Source organism: Lutzomyia longipalpis, chromosome 2, assembly GCF_024334085.1.
Source record: "Lutzomyia longipalpis isolate SR_M1_2022 chromosome 2, ASM2433408v1".
NCBI lineage: Eukaryota > Metazoa > Arthropoda > Insecta > Diptera > Psychodidae > Lutzomyia > Lutzomyia longipalpis.
This window is the reverse complement of record NC_074708.1, coordinates 23,402,924-23,423,360: the sequence shown is the minus strand read 5'-3', so window position 1 is coordinate 23,423,360 and position 20,437 is coordinate 23,402,924. Positions and strand designations below refer to the sequence as shown.

The 20,437-nt window shown below is 35.8% G+C and overlaps 7 protein-coding genes across 8 annotated transcripts in view; 2 read left to right on the top strand and 5 right to left on the bottom strand.

Annotated features, from left to right (window-relative positions):
• Positions 1–1,613: 1,613 nt before the first annotated feature.
• On the top strand, positions 1,614–5,672 carry LOC129789629 (kelch-like protein 26). The gene is made up of 5 exons (XM_055826603.1): positions 1,614–1,824; positions 1,899–2,176; positions 2,262–2,448; positions 3,510–4,412; positions 4,514–5,672. Exons 3-5 carry the CDS (start codon positions 2,358–2,360, stop codon positions 5,341–5,343), a joined length of 1,824 nt encoding a protein of 607 aa, XP_055682578.1. The 5' UTR covers positions 1,614–1,824; positions 1,899–2,176; positions 2,262–2,357; the 3' UTR covers positions 5,344–5,672.
• Positions 5,673–6,018: 346 nt separating this feature from the next.
• Positions 6,019–15,294, bottom strand: LOC129789264 (zinc finger protein 107-like). Its single transcript, XM_055825917.1, has 6 exons — positions 15,038–15,294; positions 13,427–14,562; positions 13,155–13,177; positions 11,156–11,965; positions 7,726–7,937; positions 6,019–7,302 (listed from the first exon to the last, which is right to left on the bottom strand). The coding sequence occupies exons 1-6, from the start codon at positions 15,221–15,223 to the stop codon at positions 6,019–6,021; spliced, it is 3,651 nt and encodes a 1,216-aa protein (XP_055681892.1). The 5' UTR covers positions 15,224–15,294.
• LOC129789677 (rab GDP dissociation inhibitor alpha) overlaps positions 10,581–20,437 on the top strand; it is a 38,836-nt gene continuing 28,979 nt past the window's right edge. The window contains exon 1 of the mRNA XM_055826679.1: positions 10,581–10,672. The gene's annotated coding sequence lies outside the window, so the exon portion shown is untranslated. The remainder of the gene's footprint in view (positions 10,673–20,437) is intronic.
• LOC129789688 (zinc finger protein 234-like) lies at positions 10,917–13,004 on the bottom strand. The gene is made up of 2 exons (XM_055826691.1): positions 12,730–13,004; positions 10,917–12,140 (listed from the first exon to the last, which is right to left on the bottom strand). The coding sequence occupies exons 1-2, from the start codon at positions 12,913–12,915 to the stop codon at positions 11,088–11,090; spliced, it is 1,239 nt and encodes a 412-aa protein (XP_055682666.1). The 5' UTR covers positions 12,916–13,004; the 3' UTR covers positions 10,917–11,087.
• LOC129789705 (zinc finger protein 62 homolog) lies at positions 15,441–16,851 on the bottom strand. Its single transcript, XM_055826711.1, has 2 exons — positions 16,622–16,851; positions 15,441–16,551 (listed from the first exon to the last, which is right to left on the bottom strand). The coding sequence occupies exons 1-2, from the start codon at positions 16,751–16,753 to the stop codon at positions 15,514–15,516; spliced, it is 1,170 nt and encodes a 389-aa protein (XP_055682686.1). The 5' UTR covers positions 16,754–16,851; the 3' UTR covers positions 15,441–15,513.
• LOC129789662 (zinc finger protein 37-like) lies at positions 17,046–18,772 on the bottom strand. The gene is made up of 2 exons (XM_055826654.1): positions 18,500–18,772; positions 17,046–18,442 (listed from the first exon to the last, which is right to left on the bottom strand). The coding sequence occupies exons 1-2, from the start codon at positions 18,626–18,628 to the stop codon at positions 17,063–17,065; spliced, it is 1,509 nt and encodes a 502-aa protein (XP_055682629.1). The 5' UTR covers positions 18,629–18,772; the 3' UTR covers positions 17,046–17,062.
• LOC129789697 (zinc finger and BTB domain-containing protein 41-like) lies at positions 18,867–20,342 on the bottom strand. 2 transcript variants are annotated; one of them, XM_055826700.1, is made up of 2 exons: positions 20,174–20,342; positions 18,867–20,094 (listed from the first exon to the last, which is right to left on the bottom strand). In XM_055826700.1, exons 1-2 carry the CDS (start codon positions 20,312–20,314, stop codon positions 19,042–19,044), a joined length of 1,194 nt encoding a protein of 397 aa, XP_055682675.1. In that variant the 5' UTR covers positions 20,315–20,342; the 3' UTR covers positions 18,867–19,041. The 2 variants fall into 2 exon arrangements, with proteins under 2 accessions (XP_055682675.1, XP_055682676.1); XM_055826701.1 differs by having other exon boundaries at positions 18,867–20,076.

Genomic DNA, 20,437 nt, shown 5'->3' with positions numbered 1-20,437 from the left:
ATATACATATAGTTATGATTTAACTGTGTGTAATAAGGGAAAAAATCAAATATATATTCTGTAAATAGCTAAAGGTGAGAAAATCAAAATGAAAAAAATCCTCACAGTTACAATAATTTTGCGTGGTATGAGCATCAGGGTGGAAGACATGAAATTAGAAATATTTCCTCTTGAGTGAGTAGATTTTATTATTACAAGAAAAATTATTAAAAAAAAAAAAGATATCCTTTCCCCATTGAAATACCTAATAATAAAATTTTGTTGAGACATTTATGAATTATATATTATAAAAGAAAAATTATTAAAAAAAATAAATAATAAAATACCAATACGTATGTAGAGAGATAATGAGAAGAAACTTGTATATCATTGTTCTGATTTGAAAAAAAAATGTTGTATTATCCTTAATGAATAATTGCTAAAATACTATGAGACGAAAATCACAATAAAGGGATAGAAAAACTTAAAACTTTCTTTTATTCTTTTGTTAAGTTTTCCGAGTTTTCCTCATAAACTTAATTCCTCAGAAAATTTTAAAATTAATAAAAAATTACTTAAAAATTTTGGAGTCAATTCTGTTATAAAGGTTTAAAAAAAAATCTTTTCTTTCAATTTATGTACATTTATAAGATTTGAGATATTCACTTACGAGACCCACAATAAGCTTGCTTTAGCTGCAGTGGATTGGAAGCGATCTCAGTCGCGGCCACCCCAAACAAATCTATTCACTTACGAAAAATTTTATAAGATTATGACAGATCGTTTTTTTTTTCTTTAACTGTTTCATTTAACTCCTTCAGGTCCATTGGGTCATACGTTGACCTAAAGGCTCGATTTTGAAAATGTTTTATTTTGTATACTTATTTTGTGAATATTGAATCTAAATTAGTACAGGACTATGTCTTTACAATTCCTGATCATTTTATGACCACAAAATGACATCCCCAAAGATTCACAGAATCAAGAAGAACGAAAAACCGAAAATTTTTGAGTTTATTTTTTTTGCCAAAAATGTCTTTTTGAGCTAAAAAGAAGCAAAAAAAAATATTTTTTTTAGTTCAGTCAGCTCGCTAGATTGATCGCGGACCTGAAAGGGTTAAGGAAATTTTTTTTCTAGATCTCTACATAATATTTCAAATTGTTTTCTCGAAAAACTAATTCAAAACTTTTTGTCAACTACTTTGTTAAAATATTATGATAATATTAACAGTTTAATTAGAGAGTTTAGATAAAGAAGGTTTTTTGAGAAAATCGACCTAAAAATCTCAAAAATACGTTTTCTTAAACAAGCACTCATTTAATCAAAATTTTTGTAATTATAAAAATGATTTATTTTAATTATTTAAATCGAATGGTGCCAAATTTGGGTATTTCCTTATTAATCTGAGGTTTTATGCAAGTTTCAGTTATTTCTCCTTAGTAATAGAAAATTTTTAGAATGATTTTAATTCTCTTTTATTTAACGACAAATTTTCCAAGCTTATATGTTCCATTATGATGCATAAACTCCTTTTTCTCAACGGATGTCTCACAGTCACTTTGAAACTGAAGACAAAATTGTAGACAGATTTTAATCGAAAGTACCTCTGATTGTTTCGGCAGAGAGTCGGCACTTTTCGTTTTGTTGGGATCAATTTTTACCTCTTGTAAATGGCACATACACACAAATAACTTTATACAATTTTTACCTCAAAATTCAACTCTTCCTTTCGAACAATTTACAAAATTCTAATTCTAATAAATCATCGATGAAGGTTTGCATTTGAAATTAAGTGAAAGATTTAGTGAATAGTGTGAAAAGTTGTATTTTAGAAGACGCTGCTCGTATGTCCTACTTTTTGTTGACTCAATCTTTGTGTTGAAGTGCACTTTATTTGTTGACTTACAACTTTTCGCAGCAATTCTTCGCTGTATGTGTGCCCCCCAGCACTAGTTGGCATAATTTCTCGCGAGAGTTCCTAATTTTTTTTGCAAGAAAAAGGAGAACAAATCTTCTCAATTTTCTTATTTCAAAAAGTAAAGAAAAAGTGAAGATTTCAAAAAAAATCAAAGATTTAGATTTGAAAGTAAGGGCACAATAAAGCGTCATCATCAGTGCTCAGCGTGAACAATTTCGTCATTCTGCACGTCTTGGTGATTCCCAAGGCAACACAATACAGGTTCCCATGCTACTTGAGTAAGTTGAAAAGTACTGCAAAAAATGTGAAAGAAGTGCAATTGAAAATGTTTTTCATCTAAATATCTTCATTCATTAATTACAGATAATTTTGGGGCTGTGACCTGAAGATCGCATTTTCCCCCCTAATTTAATTTAATCTAATTAATTAAGAGAAGAGCCATCACATGAATGGATCATAATGCTGGACAGAGCACTCAATACGATCTTCTTTGAGTCCCTCTCACACACAAATACCCTCCTAAATGGGCTCAATGAGCTGAGACTAAAAGGTGATGAGAAGTTTAATTTAATGGGGTGAATAGGAACAGCAGGACACGTTCTTATATGAAAATGATTCAAATGATTTAACTTTGAACTTAAAGTCACGACAAAACAAGTTTTGCCAATAATTGATCAATTATTGAGCTAAATATTGACTAATATTGATTGTCAATATCGATTGATCATTAATTGAGCGCAAGTTGATCAACTGATTGTTAAAAAAAAATTTGAAGAACAATATTTGGTCAATAGTTGATCAATCCCAACATCAGTTAATGATTGAGTTAAAATTAATTCAATATTGAGTCCACATAGAGGATCAATGATTGAACAATCAGCATTAACGTGAGATTGATCAATTCTTGGTCAATAATTGATCATTGGATTGACTAAATCAACTAATTAATTGACAATTTGACCAAATTTACCTACACTTTTACTTTTATTACCTACATTTTTGCCAAAATTACCGACAGTTTTACCAAAACTACCGACAAAAGGAATTATTCCTTTAATTAATTGATCATTGATTAATCAATCTCATTGACTAAATCATTATTGAACATTTGTTGGCCTGATCTGATCATAGGCTGATTAATTTCATTTCTCTGTTGAGGCTTCGGATTCAAGACCGAAATTCAAATTGAACTACTTAAATGACTGACTTGACTAACTAACAGAGTTAACTAACTAATATTGTATTAACTAAACTACTTGAAGGCTTACTGGGAACGTTAAGAAATTGATCTGGCTAGTAAACGACCTTAGAGCTTTTGGATTCGAAGGTTTTGACAATTCTTGACCAATAAGAATTATCCTTTTGGAAATATCTGAATATCTGTTCAAAAAAGAAGCTCAGAAGGGATTTTGTAACTTGAGCTTTAAAAAAGAAAATCTGAGGCTAAATTTCCACTGAATCTCCTGAATATCAGACTTAGGAGGTCTGTACAAGACTTTTCAAAGACTACATTCACTTTATAGTCCTATTCACCCCCATTTTATACGATTATTCTCTCTAACAGCTCCAACACTGATTTATTTTTTTCTGTTTCTCTTTGAATGAATTTAGGACATCTCATTGATATAACATTAAAAGCCAATGGGCGCTCTTTTCGTGCCCATCGTGCTGTCTTAGCATCATGTAGTGAGTACTTCAGAGCGATGTTTACGGATGCAATGAAGGAGTCGCAGCAGAATGAGATAAGCTTGAATGGAGTAACTGCTGCTGGGATTGAGCTTCTCCTTGAGTATGCGTACACATCGAAGCTCGAATTGAATTTAGCCAATGTGCAGGATGTTCTTTCGGCTGCGAGTCACATTCAGCTGGATGCTGTGGTTGAGGCGTGCTCAAATTACCTCCAGTCCCAGCTAGATGTGGACAATTGCGTTGATATTGTCAGCATTGCTGAGATGTATTCGTTGGATAAGTTGCGTCAACGGGTGTATCGCTACATCTGTGCTCACCTTAGTGAATTCGTCAAGACGCACGAAATTAGCGTACTAGCACGGCATCAGCTTGAACACATTCTTGCCTGTGACTACCCCGTTGATTGCTCAGAGGTTGTTGTACTCAGCATTGTGCTGCAGTGGATTAAGAAGTCCGATAAAACTCTCCACGATGTGCGAATGTGCAATCGCTTGCTGGGTCTTGTTCGTCTTGCTGAGGTCTCATCGGGGGACATGGAAAGGACACTCCAGGCGGCTGGAGTTTCACCCAACAGCTCACTGTATGGGCTCACGAAGAACCTGGCACAAGCGCAAAAGAGACTTGCAGTACCTGCGGGAAATCAGGATAATGCCCTCATTAATTCACGAGGAATGGAATTGGCGCTAATAAAAGTCGGTGGATTTGGTCTCGAAGGGATCACCAATGATATAACATACTATTTGCCCAGCGTGAAAAAATGGAGACACCTCACGTCCATTCCGCATGTTGAGCAATGCAATTATGGCATTGCCACGCTAAGGAATGGTGAGTTTTTTTTCTATTTTAAAGAATTCTTTTAGTGTGAAAGTATGGAGTTATGTAAAGCAAATTGTAATTCTTTTTCAAACTTACCTTTTGCATTTCAGAGCTGTACGTTGTCGGGGGATGCTACAATGTGTGCCTGAAAGAATATATTCATCCCTTTGGCTTCCGCTTTAGCCCAATGTCCAATTCGTGGACAACAATTGCCCCAATGCAGCAAGATCGATGTCGCTTCTCGCTGAATTTCGTCGGAGAATTTCTCTACGCTGTGGGTGGAGCGAGTGAGGTGGATGACGCAGAGGATATGGATCCCGGGGATTTGGTTGATCAGCAGGGTGCAACGGCGGAGTGTTATGACCCAAGCACGGACAAATGGACCTACATACCCATGCTACCGGGAAATCGAACGCAGCATGCGGGTGCAGCACAAGATCACTACCTCTACGTGTCAGGTGGCCTCGATAGGCATCGCGTGTTATCATCCTTCTTCCGCTACAACACCAAGATGCAGGTGTGGGAGCAACTGCCGTCATTGCTCACACCACGTGCTGACCACATGATGGTGTCCATTAATGATCGAATATACGTGTGTGGTGGGTGGACGGAACGCTCAATGGCCGACACGCGGACACTCATTGACACGATTGATGTGTACAATAAGGACTCATGTACCTGGGAGGTGGTAACGCACATCCCCACACCTCGCTTCCATGCCGGGATTGTAGCTGTTGACACGAAAATCTACATAATCGGCGGCTTCTACTCGGACTCCATGTTCGATTTAACGCGCTCCGTGATTGAGTGCTACGACGTGGAGACGAATCAGTGGACGAGTGTGGAGCGCTATCCACAGAATATCTGGGAATGCAACTGCATTGGACTCTACATACCCAAGTGCCGAGATGATATGGAGGTAATTGTTGATGATTGTTGATGCAGGTGTCCACCCTCTAGTCACGAATCTCCCCCCAACAAAAAACGGAGGATGGTGCATTGATATTTTGATCATTTTTTTTCTATCTTCCTCGAGGCACTTCTTGTGCCATTTTTTTTTGTTTTACCACAACACTGCCTTTTGCGTTTTCGATCATTTTCCTTTCCTTTCCAACACATTTTCCATGAAAATCATGTTTTTTTTTCCTGAACTCTTCTCAAACTCAATGCTTTGTGATTTCCCCAAAAAACACCTTTTTTATTTATTTATCTTTATACACTTTTTTGCTTAAATATTTTATATAAATATTAAATTTTGTGAGAAAATCATTAAATGTGTTTTCTTTTTCTTTTCTTACTGGGCCATTTTGGGTTTTATAGAGTCTCTACGGCAGATTTAGAATGAAAGAAGTTAAATTTTATGTATATTTAATGTTTCTCTTTGACATTTCATTGAACATGCAACATAAAAAAATCTACTATTTTTAAGATAAATGTTCATGATTCTTTTAAAAAAAATCATGAATAATTCTTCGTGTGGCTTGATACGGGCGTTTGGGGCTAATTAAGTCACCCCTTAATGAATTTACTTCAATCTTAGGGTTCATTCTGTCTGATTGATTTATAATTGATTTTTTGTCTCATTAACAGACGACAGAACAATCTAAATTAAAATTTATAATTGTGTTAAATATTCTGCATTACTCATAGAATGATTATCATGATAAGTTGTTGGGACTACTGCTACTGGTACTGCTGGTGCTATCTGATTTGAATTAACGATCACTGTTGCACCACTGGGATGTACTGACTCCTCCTCTTTAGGTGGCCCCGCGGGTGGTACTCCTGAGCAACCCATCGTATGACATGTTCTCTCCTTCCTATCACGGAACTTGATGAAACATTTTGGGCATTCATAGCGTGGTTCACCGGTATGCTCATTCTTTATGTGCAACTTCAGGCTGTATGTTTGGGAATAGGATTTATCGCAGAAATTGCATTTATGCTTCCGTACAGCATTGTGGCTTTCAATGTGACTATTGAGATGGGAACGCACACGAAATGATTTGGAGCATAGATGGCAAAGGAATGACCTCTCGCCGGAATGGATAGTTCTATGAACGTCCAGCTGTTGCTTCCGCAGGAAACCCTTTTTGCACACCTCGCATTTGAAGGGTTTCGTACCCGCGTGGATGCGTAAATGAGCTACGAGGGTATTCCTATTCTTTGCCACATGACCACAAGTCTGGCAAATGAGTGTTCCGGAATTTGGTCTGGGTGGTTTTTCTCCTGAATGATTGTGCTTCCGGTGCTTCTTCATGTACAGCAAATTCCTGAATGTCTTCCCACAAACATCACAGGGAATCTGGGCATCTTCATGCGTCATTTTGTGCCTCTTCAGTGCAGACTTCAGTGAGTATTTGTTGTCGCACAAATCACACGCATGTGGTTTGTCGGAACTATGGAGACCTTTAATGTGATTCTTCAGGATCCATTTCTCCTGGAATGCTCTCCCACAAATCGCACACGTCCATCTACGTCTCTTATCAATGATAATTTCATAATTATCCGGCAATTTTGTCCATACCATCTTTCCCCGTTTCTTCGGCTTATACGTATATCCTGATGATTTCTTTTTATTATTCGTTTTGACTGTTTCCTTCTTTATTTCCTCAGTTTTTTCCATAAAGTCTTGAGGAGTATCATTGAAGTAATTGTCACTGTCTTCAGCCGGGGAGTCATCGTCGTCGGTCCATCTGTCTTCCTTTTTAACATTACCATAATTTTGTGTTGCTGCATCTCCCAGCGGATCAGCATTTAGTGGGTCAACAGTATTGATAATCATTTGACTTATAATCTTTTTGTAAGTATTTTCGCAGCGAGCCTTGAAACTGAATGCATTTTCCAGCTGCAGACTGCATGATTTGCAAATGAAATTCAGCAAGTAGCTGCAATTTCCCTAAAAATAAAATAATAAGATGTTGAAGTCTTGATTAGGGACCAATATCAATTTATTTTGTGGCGCCCAGCTTAGGGGGGCACCACAAGGGGGATCTGGTCTACTCCCTCAGTAACCTCCACCCTCGCCTCACGTTTATCTACAGAGCACTTTGAGCTTGCAGCCATACCCGCACAAGGCTGAACTCCGACTAACTCTCTCTACACTCATTAGCACTCTTTGCTACTCTCTCATCTAATTACTCTCTCAGTGCTCTCCTCATTCTCTTGTGGATTCTCATATTCTCTCGCCTATTTGAGGGTTTGTAACCTGGGGGCAGAAGACCGTCACCTAGGGGTGGGCAGTCGTTACAGTTACCGCCAATCTAATGGTACTCACTCTATGAGCAGGTTAATATTCGCTGTCGGGCGCTACAATTTTTACCTCAAAATTAGCGAGCCTGTGCAATTTCTCATTCAAGTGACTGTACGACTCGGTTGAAATGTCAACAAGATTTTCCACCGTCTCACAAACTCTGCACAACTCCACAACCTCTTCTTTCACCAAAGATTTCTTCCCCGCCAAACGACCACTTCCTGAAGAACTCTGGGACAGGTAGGGTCGAAACATTTTTGCAGATTTAATGCCACTTTTTGCTTAATTTTTAAAAGCAATTTTTGAGCCGACAAAATATGGAGAAGTGACACACAACACTGTATAGCAATGAAGTTGGCCGCAAATTACTTACAGTGATTCTATGTTTTTGCTCCGTGGAACATTTAAATTTTTAACGTATAGGGGAGACCGGGGCTAATAAAGTCACTTAAGGGTTTTAAAAAATGTCAAAATAACATATTTTCCAAATAGATAAAGCGAAATGAATAGCTCATTTCTTTAGGAAAGGAATTGATGGCGGAATGTATGAAGGATGATCCTCTATCGCAGAACAATTTTAACCCATTCCATCTTGTAGAGGATCAAAAAACATTGAAGAATCGCGAGAGAAACTCCCCAAAATCCACTGGGATCACATCGAAAAGTGCAAATAAAAATTGCAAAAAAATTCAAATATTGCGACGCCATTCGACGTTTTTTTCCCTATAAAAAATGTTTCAAAAGTTTTCTGTAGACTTGTCGCTCATTTTCTGTAGAGTTTTTTTCTAGTCAAAATAAATGTTTATTTTTTCGTTTCTGGAGTGATTTCTACATCTAAATCAGGTGATGCACAGCGAAATGAAGCTGAGGGAGGTTGATAGAACCAGCCCCTTGCAAATCAAAACAAGTAATTTTTACATTTTTTTGGGGCTTTTTGGCAGTGAGAATTTAAGCAAATCTTACCGAGTTGAATCCCATCCAGCGCAATATACCTGATTCAGATGTAGAAATCAGTTTAGTAGTCAGTATCCGGAAACATTCGACGGAGTCATCAAGCAAATCATGACCAGCACGGAAGACATTTCTGACATTGCTCCTGAAAGTCTCCTTCTGAGATTGGAACACTGAGCAAGTCCACAAAATCTTCATCACCGTCTTCCCATACATCTTTCCCAAGAGCAATGACTTCCTGGAGCTGACAAAAGTGATTCTCAACTCTCATTTTGCCTCTCAGAGTTCTTTTCTGCAGAATGCCCACGAGGTTTTGCTGTAGAAATTGGGACTTCCGGAAGCGAAAGATTTGCTCCGGCACATTGAAATTGAATCAATGGGTAGTGAACAGAAATTCCATGTCCTCCTCCTTGTTGCATCCACTCTCGAGGAGGCTACAATGTCAAGACATCCGGAAGTCTCATGAAATTATTCACAGCAATAAACTCGCAATTAGTTTGTTTTCTCAGTGCTTTGAGAGTATCATTAGATGCACAGACTTCTAAGAAGCAGAAGATTTCACAGATTCAGATGTAGAAATCACTCCAGAAACGAAAAAATAAACATTTATTTTGACTAGAAAAAAACTCTACAGAAAATGAGCGACAAGTCTACAGAAAACTTTTGAAACATTTTTTATAGGGAAAAAAACGTCGAATGGCGTCGCAATATTTGAATTTTTTGGCAATTTTTATTTGCACTTTTCGATGTGATCCCAGTGGATTTTGGGGAGTTTCTCTCGCGATTCTTCAATGTTTTTTGATCCTCTACAAGATGGAATGGGTTAAAATTGTTCTGCGATAGAGGATCATCCTTCATACATTCCGCCATCAATTCCTTTACTGCCCTACAACCCTACAAGATCATTTTGTTCTATCTAGCTAGGAAATATGATATATTTTAAGCTTTTTCCAAACCCTTAAGTGACTTTATTAGCCCCGGTCACCCCTAATAGAAATTTTTGATCTTTTAGTGATTTTGTGAAAAACTTTGGAAAAACTCTTCACGTCTTTACTTTAAAATTGCTCGAGAGCAGAAGAAAAATCTTTTCCATTGACCTGAAGGTTCTATAAGTACGTATAATTACCGGGATGCAAGTTAACTTCACAATTTATGGTAATTTTTTGTTACTTTCTGTTGAAGAATCCTTGCCTCCAGAAAACGTGTAGAAATTCGATCCTGGTAAGCATATTTCTACGAAAAAAACTGCTCGCGGTAGCTCATTTTACGTTGAATTTTAATTTTTTTTAACGGTGAACACCTCCTACGTTATTTTGGGGTAAAACTTCAGTGTGGTAAATAAAACTGAAAATGCGCGACGTGATTTTTTTGTTTAATTTCGTCCCTAAAAACTTAACTTTTTCATTAAATAAGAGAGTAGAAAAGGTTAATTAAGTGTTAGAAGTGTGAATTTGGTGAGATTCAATGCGATAAGGTATGTTCTTTTCATTGCAGGATCTTCAGGGACGCTTGCCAGCTGCACACAGTTGACACCGCCATTTTTCTTCACGCCCAATTGAAGTCACTTTCATCCAAAGCAGAAGAAAAACAAAATAATCGAATTGAACGTGAAAGGAGAAGTAATTTGAGGGAAGAATAGCAGAATATCTCATCAAACGACACGTCATACAAAGTGAGTTGATACCGTTGATACCCCATTTCCTATGTTTTGAAGTGCTCTTTATGCATTTTTTTTACAATCCATAGGATCCACAGAGATTCAAAGAGACAACCTTACAAAAAGTGAATTAATTGCAGTCAGCAGTATCTTGAGCATCTTTAACTCTACAATAAACTTACTCTAGCTGCAGTGGACTGAAAGAGACTATAATTGCGGTCACCTCAAACAAATCTGAATCTGAGGATCTTCATCAACCAATATGGTCGATCGATCCGGAAGACTAACCTTCTGGTAATAAAGCAAATAAATTGGTGGGGTAAAAGCTTGAATGGATTCAGTGCTGGACGCTGTCAAGGATCACAATAACTCATCTACATTTCCATCTTTAAACGTCAGTTTTTAAAGGTATGTATACGTACATGTCTGTTTTACTGATTTTCTTAAGTTGTAATCCAGTCCCTATATTTGGAGAGTTTGGAAGCTCTTCTCTGGATGATTTGTAAGGGTCTTTCATATCCTTGCATCCTTTTCACTTTCATTTATTACCAAATCAAAAGAAAAGTCTTCCGAAGTCTTAACGCAATGTTAAGGCTTGTTCCATCTCGGATGATAAGATCAGCTCTAATTTGATCCAATTTTAGTAAAAATATTTTTAATATTTTGTATCAATTTATTAACTTCAAATTTCTTAGTATATATGGTTCCTTTTTTTTGCTCTGCACATACTTGTGCATCTCTAAACTAAAAAGTAACTTATTAAATTAAATATTTGATTATGAAAATCATAGATTTGTTACATAAAAACCTGCGTGTTTCCATTTTAGTCACTGAGGTCAAGAAATTCATCTTCATCTCGAAAATGTACTTTCATGTGGGCTTTTAGGGTACCGGACTGCATGAAAGATTTATCGCATTCTTGGCATTTGTACATCTTTTCTCCGGTGTGGGTTTTGAGGTGTCGACTAAGATGTGTTCTGTAGCGAAAAGGCTTATTGCAGATATGGCAGGGAAATGGTCGTTCACCCGTGTGGATCCTGTAGTGCTCGTAGAGATACTGCTTGCGCAGGAAGCTTTTCCCGCAGTGTTCACACTTGTGGGGTCTATCTGTTTCGTGAAGGCTCATGTGTTTCAAATGTTGACTCTTATTGGTAGACTCGTGATTGCACATTTCGCATTTATATGTTTCACTGACCGTTCCAATTGGTCCCGAATGCGTATTTCGATGGGCTTTCATATAAACCAATGTCGTGAATTCCTTTCCGCAAATGTCACAGGCAAATGTTTCGCCATCATGGACCTTTCGGTGAAGATTTAGTGATATATAGTGGGTGAATTTTGCATCGCAAACATTGCATTCCCAGCGTTTTCGATTGTAATGAACACCGTCCATGTGATTCCTCAAATTGGACTGTCTCTTGAAGCCCTTCCCGCAGATGTTACACGTGTACGTTGGTGGTCCATCGTCTGAGTTTCCATATTCCACATCCACCACTGCAGAAGCAACAACGAGGGAATCCTTTGGAGTGCCGTGTTCTTCAGGTAGTTCGGTTAGATCTTTGGTTATGTCCTCCTCTGCGATTGAAAAATCAGAATCTCGATATTTGATGATTTTCTGATTTCTTAGTCCTTCTAGCATATCTTCCATATCACTTCCCTCCGTGTATGAACCATCATTCTCACCCTCATCTGAACTTGAGTCTATTTGGTGGACTTCATTGGAAGTAGTGAAAATGGGGTGAGTTAGGCTTTTATTTGCAATTTGGTCAATTAGCTTTCGGTACGTTTCTTCGCATTGAACCTTAAAATCAAACGCATATTCCAGCTTTGATGTGCAGGAAACGCAAATGAAGTTCAGCAAATAACTATTGGCGTCCTGGAATAGGATTAAAATTTAAATTAACATTGGGGTTGATTTTGATAAAAATCTTTTCCTTTTCATACAATTTCTCAGTTTTAAGATTTTTGGTATTCTTTTCTTTAATTGTGTTTATAGAGGAAAATTGTTTTTCCAGGGCTCTTTAAGGATCTCTTTGACTGAACGACAATAGATTGATTTAAAAACATCAACTATATCAAAATCTTAAAACTTTTAAAGAAGAGATTTTTGACAGAATCAAACCCATCGTTAAAAATTCTCAAAAATCTTTCTGTTCGGTTTAAGCTTTGTTTTTTTTAAAGAAAAATAAAAATTTACTTGAAAGGAGCATAATTTTTGTTTTAATACAAAGTATCAGGATGCACGAAGGATTCGAATTCTTATAAAAAGATTTCGTATTTTCCAATATATTTGACTGTAGCTACCATAGCCTCAGCCCGACGACATTGACAATGTTTTCATCAAATAATTTTCTAATATTCTTTATTCTGATAGAACTTACTACATTACTACAGAATCAATTTCTGTATTAATTTAGAATACTCTTTAGGGTCTTAGAGATACAATAAAAATCAAGTCTTATTACCTCAAAATTAGCAAATTGATGAAGTTTTTCATTCAGATGGCTGAACTCTTCAGTGGAAATGTCGACAAGGCCTTCAGTTTCCTCACAAATCCTACATAATTCTGCAACTTCTTCTCTTGCATGATTTGCTTTCTGTGGTGATTTGTACTTTTGTAAACTATTTTCTCGTGGCCGCGAACGCAACATCTTCACAAAACACTATTTATTTGGTCCTTGTGTGTTTATGTTTATCTAAAAAAAATATCAAACATGGCACCCAAAACTTGTCTGAAGGTGACAGAGGTGTAGTAATAATTCAAAATAACGTTTTTCGATGTTTTTTAAGAATCTCAAGATTTCTTATTCTAAATTCTTCTCAAAGGATCAAATTATTGAAAAAAAAATGAAGAAATCTGATTCTAGAAAAAAAGAATTACAATACTTACCTTGATGATGCCGCAAAGAAGACCTTAAGAACATGACCCAGAACAAATTAGACATTTACAAAAGATTAATTCATATTCTATAAAATTAATTTAATTTTACATTTCTCTTTCTCAACGTAACATACAGTGTGGGGTAATAGTCTTGAAATAATGATGTTTTGTAATTCTGCAATACTTGTGTACACAAACTGATGACATTTTTTTTTTATTGAAGGTGATGTTGTGTCAGTTTGTAAAGAAAAACTGTTCAATAGCACATCCTTCATTTATACCTTTCTTGATTAATTGGAGGACATCTACTGACGTGATTCAGCAGTGTTTTGCGTACTCTAAATCTCATTAGGCAATTCTGGCATTCATACGGGAGTTCTCCCGTGTGGATCCTCATGTGAATCCTTAGACTGCCGGATTGTGTAAAGGATTTGTGGCAAACAAGACACTTGTACTTCTTTTCACCCGTATGAGTATAGATATGTCGATTGAGGTGAGAACGGCATCTAAATCGTTTTTCGCAGTAAGTGCACGGGTAGGGTCTTTCGTCGGTGTGTATTTGATAGTGCATCCTCAGTCCTTGTCGTCGGTGGAAGGCCTTATCGCAGTATTGGCATTTGTATATTTTTGCAGAGTCTGATTCATTCTGTTGAGGCATAATGTTGTACATATCCATTTGCTCCATTTGCTCATAGGCACTTGAAGTACCTTGATTAAGTAGTGATCGCAATTTTGACGATACATCATGTTCCTTTTCATGTAATTCCATGTAGGATTTCGTTCTGAAGCCTCTCCCGCAGACGTTACATTGGAATGGCTTTTCAGTGCCTCTTTGTGAGTGCCTCGACATTGCATTGCAAACGCATTGTTTCTCACCGCAATTACCGCAGATATTGCGTTTTTTAACCATATGTACTCGCTGCATATGTTCCCGCATTTTCCATTTCTCCTTAAATGTCTCACTACATATTGCGCATGAAAATTGATTTTTGGGCTTTTCCGCATTCCTCATTGCAACCATTTTAAGGGAACTTCCTCCTGAGAAGGCGCTATTTGTGAAACTTCTTCGTTTATCCATTAAATTTTGATTGTAGTTTTGTTGTTGTAACTGAGATTGGTCGTAGGAATTGCGATTCATCGCGGTATGACTGTTATTTTCTACATTGGATTCTGGGAGTTCGTAAATTTCAAAAAATGATTTCGCTCTCTGTTGTGCAATACTTTCGGAAATTTCCTCTTTCGTCGGGTCACAGTCTTCATTGAAAGGATTATCAAAAAAGGGATCTGCAACGTTGTTTTCCATTTGTGTAACGAGTTTCTTGAATGTGTCCTCGCATTGAATTTTAAAATTGAAAGCATTTTCAAGCTTCGTTCCGCAGGTAACGCAAATAAATTTCAGCCAAACGCTGTAATCACCCTGTAAGATAATTGATAGTTTAAAATAAGTATTTTTTGATCTAGTAAGTTCTTCAATGAGTAATTTTCTAGCATTCTTAGTTATCTTGATGCATCTTTAAAACAAAAATCCTTGTTGACAAATAATGCTGTCTATTCTATCCTGACCTAGGACTTGTTCTTTTAATTGTAACCATTATACTCCAAATTATATTTTTAAATTACAAAACAGATCAGTTCAACATATTATTGATACGAGACAGTCTAGTCACAATTTTACCTGCCTACATTCTTCTACAACATTATGTGTAATATGTAATCAACTGTACCCATTATAACCTAACCCTCATAATAAACGGCCATGGCCGCATTAGTCGACATGCTGACTCTCCCTATAAATCAATGAATATTATAAAATTTCAACAATATCATAATAAACAAAGGATCCCATTTAATCACATTGATAACTAAATTATTAAATTACCAAATATATTTACCTCGAACTCAGCAATTTTGTGGAGTTTCTCATACAGGTGACTAAATTCTTCAGTGGAGATGTCAAGGAGATTGTCCACTGTCTCACATATTCGACACAACTCCACTGCTTCTTGCTTTACAAAGGGCATCTTGTCCATTTGATGACTATTCTCCGAAGAGTTTGTAGATAAACGCATTTGTAGCATTTTTACGAAACAAATTATAACGTAAAAATTTTTCACAGCTTGCTTCTCTTGTTTATGCCACTAAATGTCAATTTTTTCTCCATATGCATGAAGTTTACTGAAGAAGTTCATTGTAGGACTTGTAGGAAAAAATATATAATAGAAAAGTTTTAAAAATTTACTATTTCTAACGAACTTTGTTGATCTTCTTTCGATTAATTATATAGAAAAAGATAAATAAAGTATGTTAATATCTTTTATTGCAACATTATAATTTTAAAAGAATAAAAACAATTTCGATTTTTGTCTTATTAACTAGGACTTTCACTTTTATCCGTACACTTTTTCATGTGACTTCGTAAAGTCTTCCTTAGGCGAAACTTGGTTGAGCAATTTTGGCATTGATATGGATTTTCACCTGTATGAAGTCTCATATGAATACTCAAGCTACCAGCTGTAGTGTAAGTTTTATCACAAATCTTACAAGCAAAATTCTTAGCTCCTGAATGTGTGACAAGATGATTTTTGAGATGAGAACTCCTGCGGAATGCCTTTGAACACGTATTACATGCAAATTCCCTAGCATCGCTGTGTGTCTTAGAATGGAGTCTCAATCCTTGCTTTTGAGCAAAACCTTTGCCACATTTGTCGCATTTGAATGGTCTTAGTCCTGAATGGAGGCGCAAATGTTCAATGTAGTGATTCAAGCTCGTCGTTCCTTGTCCACAGAGGTGGCAAAGGTGTAAATTATGCTTCTTTTTTCGCATATCCTGATGAGCAGTCTTGTGTTTCAGCATGTAGGCTTTGGTAATGAAAATTTTTCCACAAATATCACATGGAAATGTCTCTTGAGTATGAATATGTTTATGCTTGTACATTGTGGATTGATATCGGAATTTTGCATCACATATATCACATGTGTATCGTTTTAATTTCAAATGATATCCTTCAATGTGATATTCCAGTTTTTTCTTGGTACCAAACTTCTTCGCACAAAGATCACATTCATAAGAACGACTGATATTTACGTTCTTAACTCTTTTCTGATGTTGGTATGATAGTTCTGGTGGAATAACATCACAATAACCTTCATTGATTTCTAGTCCACTTATAGGTTCTTCATTTATGTCTTTCTTCATCTTGGTAACAATTCTATCTTCACAGTAGTGTTCAGGAAGATCTGTAATGTTGGAATTACTGCAAAAATGTTTTTCATCTAATGTTTTATATTCTATTTGATCCACATATTTTTTGTATGTGAATTCACATTGTTTTATGAAATCGTAAGCATTCTCTAGTTTTAGAATGCAAGAATAACAAATATATTTTAGCAGGAAGCTGTATTTGTCCTGAAACAAATATAAAGATATAGAATTTTATTGCATGTCTGGATTAAGTTAATATTCTTTAATTATTTACCTGAAAATTAGCAATTGAATGGAGTTTTGTTCTCAAAATATCCTCTGAACCCTCTGAACAAATATCAACAAGGAAATCTGTTGATTCACATACTCTACATAATCGCATTACTTCTTGTTTTATTAAGGACATAACTGATAGTGTATTATTTCATAATAATTAACGAGAATGCGTCTCCAAGACAAGATTTATTTGGTAATAAAAATTATAAAAAACCAAAATAAACATGAAATGCTTAAATGTCACTACAACTGCCTGAAGTCGGTTACAATTTATTTTCACCTTTTATTGAAGTCATGTCTGTTTGTTCGGGGCAAATGGATTCTTCCAAAACGGCTGGTCCGATCGTAATGAAATAGGGTAAGGAAGTATAAAATAGGCCAATACAAGGTGTAAGCTCTGTAATAGATATTCATAAAACGAATAAAACTATAGATTTATTTATTCAGCAGTCTTTTGAGCAGTACAGTGTTTCATATGATACATTAAGGATCTTCGCAATTGTAGTTTCTTAGAGCAGTTGGGGCATTGGAATGGAGTCTCTCCAGTATGAAGTCTCATGTGCAATTTCAGAGCAGTTGAAACCCTGAAGGCTTTCTCACAAACTTGGCACTTGTGATTCCTCTCATCTGTATGAATCCTTGTGTGTATCCTCAAATGGGCTTTACATACGAATGTTTTTGGACAAACTTGACACGCAAACGGCTTTTCACCAGTATGGGTTCTCATGTGAAATACTAGTGATACCTTCTGTGCAAAACCTTTACCACATTTGTCACATTTGTAGGTTTTATCTTCAGAATGAATATTCATGTGTTGCACATATTGGGTTTTAGCGGGTGCAGTATATCCGCAAATATGGCAGACATATCGAATAATTTTTGGTCGTGGTTTCGAAAGATGCGTGATCATGTGACTCTTCAGGCTGTTTCTTTTAACACACTTTCCGCATATTTCACAGGATACTTTAAGAATATCTTCACAAGCTTTTGTGTCATTTAATACTCTTCGAGATCCATCTGGCAAAAAATGTGTTTTCCGATGTACGTAGTAACCGGTATTATATCTGAATTGTATTCCACAAATATCGCATTTGTATCGACTTTTCTTCAAATGTACAATATTAATGTGATCCCAAATATTCTGTCTCTTCTTTAGAACTTTCCCACAGAAAGCGCATTCATAGATTCGATTAGAGGCATATTTTTTTGCTGTTGTCTTTTCATTGGCGTCCTTTTGCTCTCCTTTGTCGTCTGTTTGATCGCCATCTTTTTTTTCGCCATCTTTTTGTTCGCCATTTTTCTGTTTCCCATCTTCATCCTCTTGATTAGTAGAACATATTTTCTTACGTTTCACATATTTTCTTTTAGGTTTGCCCTGATTAACTTTAGTAGTTTTGAAAGGTTCCTTCAAATCGTTTTTTGGGTTTAAGTTTTCATTGTCCTTCCTCTTTTGACGATTATTTAGGAATTCCACAACTTCCGGTAGCATTTCGAGATGCAGTAAATTGTTGATTTGAACATTTTCATCCGAAATATCAATAATTTCAAAGCAATCAGAGTATTTTCTCTCCTCCTCAATTTCAAAATTCATTGATCTATCATACTTCTTGATTTTGTTCTCTTCGTCTGTTTCTTGATCATTTTCTGGGGAAATCGAGTTGTCTTCGCATTGGTTATCAGAATCATCAGTGCTTTTGTTTGTAATTTGGTGCAATAATTTTTTGTAGGTTTCTTCGCATTGACTTTTGAATTCATAGGCATTTTCGACTTTTGCACAACAGGAAAGACAAACAAATTTTAGCCGAGGATTTGAACTATCCTGGAATGAGGTAAAATTTTACTTTCTCTTTTTATTTACAAAATAAAATTTACTTACCGTAAAATCGACAATTTTGTTTAATTTATAGTTGATGTGATTGAATGTTTCCGAGTAAATATCAACAAGATTTTCCGTTGATTCGCATATCCTACACAATTCAACGCATTCCTGTTTCACACAATTCATCTTCTCAAACAGATCTTGTTTCTTGTTGATTAATTAATGCTCAATGAAAACTGTTAATGGAAATTAATGAAAACTGTTCATTTTTAGGACTTTTGTTTCGCTCTTGAATGTAAACAATTTTTTGTTGTTATGTCACTTCACCAAAATGACGTCTGAAGTTGTTCGCATTTTAAGTAAAATTTATTTTCTAACGATTCTAAGAAAATTCTATACATATTTTAGTAAAAGAACAATAAAAAATAATTTAAGATTTGTATTTCAGTTCTTATGTCGTTTTACAAGTAAATTTAGAAATAACTTCATTTTTTAAATTATTTTTTGAGATGCTCGAATGAGGCGATCCAAAGATTTTTTTTAAAGCTATTTCAATATTCTCAGGATCACTATATTTCACCTCTTCAACGCATTTTGCTTCAATTGAAGCTAATTATTTCAAAATGTTCATATTTTTCTGATCTTCGGTCGATATTTGAGTCCTCATGTATTCTCTCGTGTAATTGAAAGGAAGATTTATGATAGAATTTCTTATTGCAAATTCCACATTCAAATCGTTTGAGTTTCAAGTGGGTGCTTTCAATGTGAACTTTCAGAGCATTCTTCCATTTGAGCTCTTTTTTGCATATCCCACAGGTGAATACTTGTTTTCCTTCCTTCTTCACTTTCTCGAGAGTTCTCTTCTTCTTCTCTGCATTTTCTTTTGCTTTTGTGGGATTGGGGCCGGAGATGAATTTATATTGATTCGAATGGATCTTTTGCTTTTCTTCCATTTGAGCATCGTGTCTTGCGGTATTTTTGGAGTAGTGTTCATTGGATGGATCATCTATTTTATGGCTCACTTCCAGGTGAAAATTGAGCTCAAATGATGTCTTGCAAATTGTTGAGCAATGTAGGCATTTGAAATCTTCATTTTCGTGCTTTTTGTGAATATGTCGAACTAGATATGCTTTCACAGCATAAATTTTTGGACATAGTCGACATACAAAGAGTTTGTCTCCCTTCTTGATTATTTTGCCATTTATATTTGTATCTTCCATCGCAAAGAATGTGTCAAACTTATCAAGCATCTCACTTTCAGCATCCAATTCTGTGGGTAGTGGTCCAGATACTGCTTCTTCATCTTCCATTTGTGGAATTTTCCAACTTGTCGGTAGTTCTTGTTCATTAGCATTTGAAAATTCTTCATTATCCTCACTCTCGCTGTTGGATTTCTTTACAACAATTGTGTCCGGATACACATATTCTTCTTCCTTGATTGTAATATCCAAGCTCTCAGCAGGATCGGTGATCTTCAAATGGTCTGCAGCTGAAGGATCGTGAAGGAACCTTGAATCTAGTAGGGTGACTAGTTTTTGGTAGGTTTTTTCACATTGATTTATAAACATCAATGTTTCTTCCAATTTTAAACTGCAAGGTATGCAAATATGTCTCAAGAGGCAGTTATATTTAACCTGAAATGTGAAAAAAGACTGTTTTGGGATTCTTTTTCCTAATTTTAGTTACGAGATTTAAGAATTTAACGATGAAAAGTTTTAAGTTTTTTCTCACCTTAAAGTCGGAGATTCTGTTGAGTTTATCGTTCAAATGTCTATACTCGATCTTTGTTAGATCAAGAAGATTCTTTGTACCCTCACAAACTCTGCACAACACCATAAAATCCTGCATTTTGTCCTGTATGTCGAAAGACATTGTTATGCTGTTTTGTTTTCCTATCCAAATTATCAAAATATACGCAAAGTTGGCAACGGTTTAGAAGAATCAAGTATGATGTGAATGAAGTTATATCCAAGACTTGGAATTTAAAGAAAAACC

Coding starts and splice junctions, on each gene's coding strand:
- LOC129789629 (XM_055826603.1), top strand. CDS start 2,358: ATGCTGGACAGAGCACTCAATACGATCTTCTTTGAGTCCCTCTCACAC. Junction 2,449..3,509: donor CAATGAGCTGAGACTAAAAG/GTGATGAGAAGT, acceptor GAATGAATTTAG/GACATCTCATTGATATAACA. Junction 4,413..4,513: donor CATTGCCACGCTAAGGAATG/GTGAGTTTTTTT, acceptor TTTGCATTTCAG/AGCTGTACGTTGTCGGGGGA.
- LOC129789688 (XM_055826691.1), bottom strand. CDS start 12,915: ATGTTGCGTTCGCGGCCACGAGAAAATAGTTTACAAAAGTACAAATCA. Junction 12,141..12,729: donor ATCAATTTGCTAATTTTGAG/GTAATAAGACTT, acceptor ATCCTATTCCAG/GACGCCAATAGTTATTTGCT.
- LOC129789264 (XM_055825917.1), bottom strand. CDS start 15,223: ATGCTACAAATGCGTTTATCTACAAACTCTTCGGAGAATAGTCATCAA. Junction 14,563..15,037: donor ACAAAATTGCTGAGTTCGAG/GTAAATATATTT, acceptor ATTATCTTACAG/GGTGATTACAGCGTTTGGCT. Junction 7,303..7,725: donor ACAGGCTCGCTAATTTTGAG/GTAAAAATTGTA, acceptor TTTTATTTTTAG/GGAAATTGCAGCTACTTGCT.
- LOC129789705 (XM_055826711.1), bottom strand. CDS start 16,753: ATGTCCTTAATAAAACAAGAAGTAATGCGATTATGTAGAGTATGTGAA. Junction 16,552..16,621: donor ATTCAATTGCTAATTTTCAG/GTAAATAATTAA, acceptor TATTTGTTTCAG/GACAAATACAGCTTCCTGCT.
- LOC129789662 (XM_055826654.1), bottom strand. CDS start 18,628: ATGAATTGTGTGAAACAGGAATGCGTTGAATTGTGTAGGATATGCGAA. Junction 18,443..18,499: donor ACAAAATTGTCGATTTTACG/GTAAGTAAATTT, acceptor ACCTCATTCCAG/GATAGTTCAAATCCTCGGCT.
- LOC129789697 (XM_055826700.1), bottom strand. CDS start 20,314: ATGTCTTTCGACATACAGGACAAAATGCAGGATTTTATGGTGTTGTGC. Junction 20,095..20,173: donor ACAGAATCTCCGACTTTAAG/GTGAGAAAAAAC, acceptor ATCCCAAAACAG/TCTTTTTTCACATTTCAGGT.